General features: G+C 37.4%; 1 protein-coding gene and 1 long non-coding RNA gene across 3 annotated transcripts; one reads left to right on the forward strand and one right to left on the reverse strand.

The window, feature by feature from the left end:
• Nucleotides 1-259: 259 nt before the first annotated feature.
• Nucleotides 260-3,723, forward strand: si:dkey-14o1.20. 2 transcript variants are annotated; one of them, XR_012384848.1, is made up of 6 exons: nt 260-1,744; nt 1,828-1,881; nt 2,207-2,363; nt 2,456-2,603; nt 3,030-3,147; nt 3,233-3,723. XR_012384848.1 is itself a non-coding variant. In NM_001423396.1 (4 exon segments), coding segments are annotated over 4 exon segments (594 nt in total).
• A 303-nt stretch (nt 3,724-4,026) lies between these two features.
• On the reverse strand, nt 4,027-10,967 carry LOC101883591 (uncharacterized). The gene is made up of 4 exons (XR_224160.6): nt 9,462-10,967; nt 9,043-9,137; nt 8,617-8,890; nt 4,027-8,322 (listed from the first exon to the last, which is right to left on the reverse strand). It is a non-coding gene; the product is annotated as an uncharacterized lncRNA (long non-coding RNA).
• Nucleotides 10,968-11,193: the final 226 nt, after the last annotated feature.

Raw genomic sequence — 11,193 nt, forward strand, 5'->3', positions numbered from 1 at the left:
AATAAAAGTTTTATTCATGTACAGTGTGCAACAGTTCTGGCTTTATTTAACACTTTTATTGTTTAAATGTTGTGTTTAGAAACGTTATACATTTTTGGTTTATTGTGTAAAAACGTTTAATGTATATAAAGATACAGTGTAGAGATGTCAATATAAAATAGATATTGCCTTCTTTTCTTTTAAAGAGCCCATATTATACATGAAATAGGGTCATATCTTGGTTGTAAGGGTCTCCAACAACAGTCTAATATGCATGCAAGGTCAAAAAACACTTTCATGGTCTTATAATCTGCATTTATTTTTACCTTATTATCCCAGCGACTCCCGTATGAATCGTCCAGTAATTCATTTGTTCCCAAACCCTTCCTTAGCGCGAAGCAAATCTGCGCTGATTGGACCGATGACAGTCTGTCGCGATTGGTCGACTGCCTTCGGTCAGAGAGTGAAATGCCCAATAGCTAATCAGCAATATAAAAAGTAATCACAGTTCATACATGCTCGATAGTGTAGGCGTGGATTTTAGCTGCCACACACATACAAAAACACACACACACCTCCGGACGACAACGCTCCCGCTTCCGCCCGCACCCGCCAGGTTTTAGCCTGAGAACCCGCCCCGTTTTTTTTGCCCGCCACGCCCGATCCCGCTAAAGAGCGGGGGAGAACACAACCAAAAATCACCCAGCTATAAAGTCCAGACAGCCAAGCTGTCTGTATAAACACACACACAGCACCAAGCACACAAAGCTCTCGCTCTCTCTCTCTATCTCTCTCTCTCTCTCACGCGTGCGTGCGCACTAACACACATACACACAAGCACCAAGCAGACACATCTTTCTTATTCGCATAGCAATATTTATTAGGAAATTTATTCCCGTGCCACAGAAATCTGGCGCGGGGACAGCCGCGGGTATGCAGACCTCTACCACGGAGCTCCATAAACAAAGCAGCACGCGTCGCGTTTTTAACGTGACTTTGCACGCGATAAGAGAATATAGCCAGTTAACCTGATACAGTACACTCGGTTACAAGTAACAAATCACAACTAAATACATTTGCAAGCTAGAGTCAACGAGGCAACAACTTTAATCGCAAGTACTTACACTTGAGAAATGGAAGAAACCCATCCTGACGTCCATCAGTAAGTTACTCTTTACTGATCCTTCCTTTAACAAACGCAGATGAAGTATTCTTTGTAGCATGTAGCTTCCAGAAGTTTCCAGTAGTTTCCAACTGCTTGGTTATAATGCTGATGTTTCATCTTTAGGTAGAGACTTGATATAATATCCATCTGCAGTGTGACTTCAATCGACCGGCATGTTTGTGTGCGTGTGTTTGTGTGTGTGTGTGTGTGTGTGTGTGTGTCTGGGTTTCTGCGTCAGAGGGCGGGGCCTCAGGTTTGAAATCTCCCGGATTTGCGCGTGCACGTGAATAACTTGGTTTCGTTCATACGTCATGGCGAAACACCTAATGACTCGGTATCAAGGCGACTCGTTTGAAGCACTATGAGTCGACTCTTTTATAGATGAATCAACCGTGTTAAACACTGTATTCTTACAGATTTAAGCCTTAGCTGGATACTTCACTTCACTTAGAGCTGTGTTACACACTACATGGAGGGGAATTTTCAGAAACCCATAATAAGGCCTCTTTAATGCTACTTGGTCAGGACCAAAGACAAGTCACTTTTCCAGGTAGACATAACACTGCTGAATATGAGACACTTTCAGACTCAGAACCAGAGGTAAGATAAATTGTTTAAATAAACCTAATGAGTATTCTGTAAGATTCATGTGGAAATATGTCAAATGTTTTGTCTATTTCTAGCTGTCCAATCTACCTCCTGATTCACCCGATTTATCTCCTGCTACTGAAGAAAAGGTAATCACCTAGTTGCTTGGGTTGACATTATTCTTACTTCTTTTAATGTGTATTTTACATCATTACATGCTTTTTAATCAACAGAGGCAAAGTGTCCTGTTTGTCTGCAAAGTTTAAGTACTTTTTTCTGTAGATAAATAATAAAGGTGTTTTTTTAACATTATTTTAGCTTAGCTGTTGTATTACACTCTCTAGTGCCATACAACACAAATAACAAAGAATAGAAATGGCTCCTACAATGAGTTGAAAATGTACTTGCTGACTGTAGAAATTGTTTTTCACAATTTTTGTGAAATTGTGTTTTTTTTTCTCGTTATTGTTATAGAGTTGCTGGGGAAATATTTGCCGTAAGTCTCGCGCAAGGTGGTCCAGCTCCACGATATTTACAGGAATGGTGTTACAATTACCTTCTAAGTGGAAACCTTGAAAACATCACGGTGGATAATGTTAATAACATGGCAAAACAAGGAGAATATAAAGAGGTATCATGTTATGCATTCCTTAAGTCTATATTCTAAACAATGTGAGTTTACTAATGAGATTGTAAAACAATGTTTGTTTCTGTTCTATAAAGAGCAATTGCAATGCATGCCGCTGCTCGACGGACTCGTATGCTTCAACAGCTCTGTGAGGGTCTCCAACTTTACCGTCTAGTGGATATCATGGAGAAGAACAAAGAAGTTTGCCGTGGCCTCTTTGTTTTTGAAGGTGGCAATGATCAGGTGAGGTGCATAACTTCTGTAAAAAATGTTGAAGCAGTGGTTCTCATTTCAGGTCTTGGGGGCCCACTGCTCTGGGCTGCGTTTCCCAATAGCATTGTAAGTTGATAGTAGAACCAATGTTACCAATGGAGCTATGATCAACTTGGGTTTTGTATTACTTTGGAAAACACAGCCCAGCACAATTTGTATTTTATTTTTTTTTAACGCACCTGATTCAGGTCATGAGCTAGTTATAAGACCACTCCATGAACTAAACCAAGTATGTCAGATGAAAGAAACATACAAAATGTGCAGTGGGTCTGCAGAACTGGAATTGAGAACCACCGTGTTAGAGAAAATGTTTGTGTGCTGCATACAGAATGCTCTTTAGATGATGTCTTTTTTTCCCCCTCTTAACTTACCTTGTCATCTTTCTTGTTTTTCCAGGGGGACTCTCAATACATCGTATCACATCTTGACCACAAAATGAGTGAGAGCACTCTGAAGCACAGCGAAGAAATGCAAATCTTGAATAACTTCCAGGATTTTCTTATGGAACTCGAAGGTAAGTTTGTTGTTATTCCAAAACGTTTGAAAGGCAGATGCCTATTTTTAGAGCTTAAATACATAATATATGTTTACTGCCCTAGATGGAGATCCTGAGGATGAGGAGGCACTTTGTGTGTCAAAAGTAATGCAGTGGCTGTCTGGTCAAGCACACGTGCATTTGCTTCTTTCAGAAAGACAATATTTTAAAACCACTGTTCAATTTGACCATACATGCATGGAACGTATGCCAGACCACAGAATTTGCTACCCTGTGGTCAGTGCATGGACCCAGACAATAACATTTCCCACTGCACATTCAACAAGTTTAAATGAATTTAAAGAAAACATGAAAATTGCAGTGCAACAGGGAGCTTACTTTTACAGGGTGTAGAACAGATTTGTTAATACACGTTTTTGTCCTTTTGTCCTTTTAATTGAACTTGGAGCTTTTAAAAAAAGAGATAGACACAACTCTTTGTCATTTGTTTTATTTTCGAAAGAGTGGCTTATAAGATTTCAAAACATTGCTATGACATTAGTTTTACATAAACATTACATGTGTATTCTTGTGAATTAAATTTCTGATGGAACTACATGTGTTTTTGTAAGTTTTTCTTGGCAAGGTTTTAAATTTGCACAACATTATGAAGTTAGTTTTGCCTAAATGTTCCATGTGTATTCATGTAAATTCAATTTCTGATGGAACTACATGTGTTTTTGTATGTTTTCCTTGTTAGAAGTGAAATTTTAAAGCAGTCTTTGAATAATATCAAGTGACTGGACATAGAGCTCTCGGTTATTCAACGATGATGTCAAGGATCAATAAATCCCTGCAGAAGAGTGTTGTAAAAAAATAAAATAAATGAGTGAAAAGAAGAGAGAACCCAGTCCAGGAGACTCGAAACAAGCAGAATTCCTTTATTGAGACGTGTTGGTTAATCTGCAGTCATACAGCGTCTTTAAGATGTCCAATGTGTCTGCAAGAGCCTACTAGAGGTCCGTAGTCTGCAAGTTCTTTTACAAGTCTCTCACAAGTCTCACACAAGTCTGAATTAGTCTGAATTGAGACAAAGATTTCATGGCTATATTGTGTTCTTAGGAGGAGGGGATATGGCTAAACAGAGCATGCAAATTAAGAGTTGGAGTCAGCATGGCATAGGTGTTAAAAAACAGCCCAGCTACTGACCACACAAGTTAATCAACATAGGGTTTCTGTAGCATAAAAGCAACACCCGAAGACAAAGACAGAGTCGTTTAAAGCATTTGCATCACTGGCTTAGCCTGTAGTGAGAGAGATAAAGGTTAAATGTCCCTCCTAGCTGGGATGTTAATGAAATTATATAATTAAAAAACCAGAGAATATAACTTTTCAGTTATACGTAGATTACTGTTCATTTGGAATTAGTTGATAGAAATTTATATTTCCACAGTTCCCCCTTTGAGAGTTATTTAAAAACTCTCACAAAAAAATATAAATTTATAAGCTTTCCCAAAACTATTCAATGGCTTCTGTTTGATAACAGAAGCCCCATCTTCTAGTCATGTAACTTGAAAAGTTACAGGCACATTTAACTTATTCTGTGTCATTTCAATATCTACGTAGATGTAAGTGTAGATTTCAAAACTGTTCACACGTTTATGACAATCAGTTGTAATGTCATAAATCCTACATGATGACACAAAAAATCATGTAGTTAAACTGCAGATCTTCTGAAAGTCCATGGCTTGTGAATAGTGTTCCGTCTTTTGTGAGGTGTGTTTCTTGTGGTTCTTCTCCAGCACAGAGTTGATCTGATGACTTCCTGTCATTCCTGGATCTCCGTAGTGATGTTCTAGTTCAGAGTGTTTCTTGAGAAGATGCAGTGTTTGTGTTTACCTGCACACAAGAAAACACGGAAACAGCAGACCAGCAGTATTCATGCATAGACTTGTATGATCATACAGTTCATGTGTCTAGTTATTCAGGTGATCGTATAGTGGTGTTAAGTTGATGATCGTGTAGTGTTGTGTATTTTCTGTCTCCTAATCTTAAAGTTATGACACCTATAAAACAGTGAGGTGAGGATAAATGGGGAAAAAGGGAGTCTTCACCACAGGGTGCGGCCCCTGAAGCCTGTTGCTTTCAGTTCTGCCCTGGGCTCCTCACTGGTTTGTGTGTCCTGTTCTGTCCCTGAGTGTGGTGGGCAAACTTTTAAAATGTGAGACACAAACTATCATTCAATAAATATCAGTCCTATCAGACATCATAACATTGAATGGGTAGTGATTGGAAAATGTGCTAAACACATTTAAGGCTGTAAGTGGACTTAAGCAGAGTTCCCCAATAAAAAGGAAGAAGTTTCCTTTGTGTCTTTTTACAAAGAGTCTTTCATCTTAATTGTAAATGAACTGGGACATTAAGCACTCACAGCCAAAAATGGTTAGCATCTTTGTGGACAGCTCAATGGATTTAGTGATGAGGGGAGGGGTATGTTGAGAGCATTTAGCAAACAGTTCAGAAGTTGATTTACCCTGTTCATCTCTTTAAAATTATTTTTATTCTTTCTACACTCCCTCATCCAATGTCCTTTTTTACCACAGTAATGACAACAGATATTTTTCCTAAGACATTTGTGATTTGATGTCTTTTCTGTGTTGACCTTAGTGGCGGCTGCTTCAAATCTGACTCTGTCTTTGATGTAAGAGTCTCTTTCCCACAAAGCTAAACTGTTCATATTATTTCTGAGAGTGGTGGAAGACCAGGTGATGTTAAGAAATGGCAAAGCTTGTCTGTATTCAGTTGCAAGGCCATCTGACCAGATGCGGACTAGGGGTCCCTTATCATTTAGCACACTGTCCGAATTATCAGCTAATCCACTGTAAGTTATGGCGGATTGACAAAATCTCTCAGTGAATTCATTCACAGATTCATCTTTCCTTTGCACACAACAAGTAACTTTTGACCAGTCAATCTTTGGGCCAACAATGTTCTTTAGAGCTTTCAAAACACCCTCTCTCAAATCATCCTTACTGGCATGTTGTAATTTAGAGGTCACAGTATGCTCAAAACTGTTGAATTCAGATTCAGTGAGAATTTGAGACATTAGCTACGTGACTTCTGTTAATGACATGTCATAAAGACGCATTTTGCTGATTAGTGCTCTGCTAAACTCTGAAAAATTTGTGCGTGCTGATGGTAAGCTTTGAGATAATCTGTCTATTTCTCTAGGTCCTAGTGTTCTGGAAACGGTTTGAATTTGAACAACAGAAGTGTTGTTGTGTGAACTCTCAGTTCTCTTAGATCTTCTGGCACCACAAACCTTTACTGAGCCTATAGGTAAATCGCTATCTGACTGGATGGAAATGTCTTTTTCAGAGACAATTTGTAAGTCAGGATGTTTATTATCAGGCTGACTAATCTCCTCAATGTCAGTTTTTGATTTCTTGAGGTTCAGTTGTTTTGTTAATGAGGTTATCTTAGCATGAAGCTCTTGGATCTGTTTTTCAAATTCTGATTTAGCTTGAGCTTGTTGTTTAGCTCGAGATAAACTGAATTCTCTGTAGCAGCAGATAATGCCTTTTACATTGTTTTTGCGAATGCATGCATCGAGCACTTTCTTGCATTCATCTAATGTCCAAACATCATCTGGGTCAATGCTAAATTTCTTTGTCAAATTTAGTCTGACTGACTCTGTTATTGAGTCCATGTGCTGTCGTAGCAGCGATTTGAAATCCTGATCTGACAATAAAGGAGTTTTTAAACTACCTTTTTCAGTTGTAGTGATCAGTCTTGTATTCTGTCTGAACATTTTGTGAGCTTATTATCACAAAGTAAAAATACTAAAACTTTTCAGATGAAAGTGTAGTAATTTCTTCTCTGGCGAAACAGAGGGTAACAATATTAGCACATGTTGCTAAAACTTCCTGCCTGAACAAGAGATAACATCAGTTAGCTTGTATAGCTAAACTTAAACTTCTCTGGTTGAACAGAGGTTAAACAAAATAAAATAAAATAGCGCATAAGGCTTAACTTCTCTAAAGAGAGGATAGCTTTTTAAAAGAAAAATAGCACGTAAGGCTTTACTTCTCTGTCTGAACAGAGGATAAAACTGTTACTTCTCTATTGAAATAGAGAATAACTTTTTGTTAAACAAACCCTGCAGCTGTTTGTTAACTTTTCTCTGATGGAGCAGAGAATAACCATGTGTATAGACTGGTCTGTATGGTTCTTTTGATAGAGTGAAACTCACCAAATCGAGGTTGAGCTGAAAAGATTCAGTCTGGAGTGATCTGATCTTTGTATTCAGGTAACTTTAATGTTCATCAGGGTTGCAGTCAGCAAATAGTTGAGAATTTGTGACGTCCGCTGAGTGACTTCAAATTGCCGTTGAGCTGAAGATTCCGTCTGAAGAAGTTTCCTTGATCTTGAAGGTTCAAGTTGAATTCCAGGTGGATTTCAGTCTTTTGTGGCAAATTGTTGAGAATTTGAGGATTTCAGTCTCTATCCGGGTCACGGCACCAAGTTGTTGTAAAAAAATAAAATAAATGAGTGAAAAGAAGAGAGAACCCAGTCCAGGAGACTCGAAACAAGCAGAATTCCTTTATTGAGACGTGTTGGTTAATCTGCAGTCATACAGCGTCTTTAAGATGTCCAATGTGTCTGCAAGAGCCTACTAGAGGTCCGCAGTCTGCAAGTTCTTTTACAAGTCTCTCACAAGTCTCACACAAGTCTGAATTAGTCTGAATTGAGACAAAGATTTCATGGCTATATTGTGTTCTTAGGAGGAGGGGATATGGCTAAACAGAGCATGCAAATTAAGAGTTGGAGTCAGCATGGCATAGGTGTTAAAAAACAGCCCAGCTACTGACCACACAAGTTAATCAACATAGGGTTTCTGTAGCATAAAAGCAACACCCGAAGACAAAGACAGAGTCGTTTAAAGCATTTGCATCACTGGCTTAGCCTGTAGTGAGAGAGATAAAGGTTAAATGTCCCTCCTAGCTGGGATGTTAATGAAATTATATAATTAAAAACCAGAGAATATAACTTTTCAGTTATACGTAGATTACTGTTCATTTGGAATTAGTTGATAGAAATTTATATTTCCACAAGAGCAAGGCTCTGTTTAGATAAAGGGCACTAGATCTCTGGAACCACCACACCATCTTCTGGGTCAGTATCAGTTTGCTGTTGATACAAACGCTCCAATGTCTGCAAAATCAAAGAAACATTAAATAGGTGAAAAAGTTTTCAGCTCTTTTGAAATACTGTCAATAAATTTTTATGGTCAAATCTGACCATATAAAGATGCGTTTTCAATGTATACACATCACAAGTGATCAAGTTAGGCACATTTACAAAGAAGTCTGCTACCATGCTTCTGAAGCGCTTTTGTTGTAATAAAGACATTACATTAAATACCTTAAGATCCACACAAAAATAACTTAAAATCTTTAAGAAATAAGGGTGATAAAATTAAGAATTTTAGAGATGAATAAAGAATACCTCTACATCTGGCTCAATCACTGGTGTCTGCAACTTTCCTATGTTTCAAAGCTGATTTGGTGAAAGATTTTTGATCTTATGTTATGATAGATGGTTGTTCCAGCTCATAATGAAGCACTTCAGGTCAGATTTCAGCCATGGAAGAATTGTGTAGTGCACACAAAAGAGGTGTAATTCATTTAATAAATCAGGCACTCCATCTACCATTGCATGCAGGATTTCATAATATTTTGAAGTGACAGCTGACCAAACATCACACCACAGGTGCTCAATTCTTTAAAAAAAAAAAAAAAAGATTTTTGTTTAGTATGCTTACAAAACAGCAAACAGACTATGGTATAATGTAATGCTACACATTAACATGTCTGAAAAATGTTATCAAGCTAGTGGTTGTTGGACCCCAACAAAAATAACATAAAATTGCACCTTTGATTGTGAACGCTTTTTCCGGCAATGAAGCTACCTCGACCAGTTCCTCGTACTGAGAACATGCAACGCGCAATGTTCACGTTTTCAACTCCCTGGTCACCACGTACATTGGAAAAGATTTAGGGAATATTCATTCAAAGTTAGGTTTCATTCAAAGAAATATTTGCAACTGGATATTAAAGTCATTAGCTTTGAAAATGTATAAACATAGGTCACTTTTTATAAAGACAGAACACTGCAAGATTTAAAAATACCATAACTCACATTTGTGAAGAATTCAATATATCATAATTCACATAATTTGCTTTGTGCAAATATAGTACCACACACTGATATCACACAACATGTAGTTAAGATGTTGACTCTAAAAAAGACTTTAAGATATTACACAAACGACACGTATTAAGTGTTCTTACCTTGAAGTCCACCCATGTTTGTGAACACCCTCCAGGACGAATAAGAAAGCAGTTGATGCCTTGTTGTTTTCAGCAGCATCAAGGTATAGGATCTATAAAAAAAAGGGGTTCAGGAGAAACATTTAAATAAATATTTTTAAAAATTCACTTTAAACATACATTGTACAGACCAGTGTTGCAAGCAGTATCACATATCTATTTTGCCCAGTTTCTCAGACAAGACTTAAGCCTTGTCCTAGATTTCTCTCTTCTGCTGATCATTAAAGAAGATATTTTTAAGAATGTTGCAAACCAAACAGTTGACAGCAGCCACTGATTTTCAGAGTAGCTCCTGTAGTCTGTAAGCTTTAGAATTTATATGCAATCATTCAGTGCCTACCTGGAAAAGTGACTTGTCTTTGGTTTACATTAAACGTTTTTACACAATAAACCAAAAATGTATAACGTTTCTAAACACAACATTTAAACAATAAAAGTGTTAAATAAAGCCAGGACTGTTGCACACTGTACATGAATAAAACTGTAATAGTTTAATGAACACACTTGACTTAACAGAGCAACAGGATCACCTTTATTCTAGCTGAAAACATGTGAAGAAGTCGCAAAGCATCACGGGTCGTATTAACCCCTTACCTCTCAATGTCATCACATAGTTCTTAAAGCTATGTAGGAGTCCATCTATTAGCTCAATGACGAAACTAACAGCATGGTCGAAGGTTTAATGCATGTAAGCCTTTTCTAGTGCTTATGAAAAGAATTTTATTATTTATTAGAATTTATTTATATTAATTTATTAACTCCGAATTCAATCTGACTCCAATTTAAATGATCCTAAAATTTAGATAATATTTCTAATTGTAAGAACGGATCACATTCATCATTTATGATTTAATTTAGAGTTTTGATATTTTCTGAGGTCCGATATTCTAATTGTACGTTCATTAGGGACCTATGTCGCTCAGAGTTCCACGCCCCGGGTTTGCGTTTCTTCTTACGGACAATATGTCGGCACTCTGAAAATAGTCAGAGGATGCAGGATTAACTATATTTGAATAAGCTGGTCGCATTAACGCTTACCTAGTATTAAAAAAACAGATCATTAGCCAAGCCCATACAACTTGCTATTCCCAGTGGTCGAATGATTAAAAGGTCTACATGTTATCGGCACGCAATGGCTACGAATAATCAAATGCGCCAATTAAATCAATTTCGATTATGCCGTACGATAAGGGTAACGAGACTCCACATAATCTACTGGATACAATGAATTCGCAAAACTCCAGAATTAATCAAAACTTAAAATTTTATTTGTCAGGTAAAATTGTATTCTGCCAATTACATAATAAATCATCAGGAAGCCAATTCAGAGATGAGACTGTAACAATACAACATCCATTTATCAAAGATAAATCAAAGAGTTAAGAGATGCATACCTGACCACAGAAATACATTGCAGCATAAGTCTCAGAGATGCTGCAATGGGGTGTCTTTTTACAAGATCTCCCCCTGTCCTAAAGCACATCTTACCTTATATACTCAAGTCAAAACAAACAGCCATAAATTCAAGACAATAGAAGTGTCACAGAAACCCTGACCTGGTCAATTTGAGGACTTAACCATCTCTTAGGAGGGAGAGCATCTTATCAAGATCTTATAGAAGTCAAAAACCAAATCAACATATACCAGTAAAATATTACTGTAAACTTAAGACCACTTTACCAATCACACAGAG

This window comes from Danio rerio, chromosome 9 (assembly GCF_049306965.1).
Source record: "Danio rerio strain Tuebingen ecotype United States chromosome 9, GRCz12tu, whole genome shotgun sequence".
In the NCBI taxonomy this organism is placed as follows: domain Eukaryota; kingdom Metazoa; phylum Chordata; class Actinopteri; order Cypriniformes; family Danionidae; genus Danio; species Danio rerio.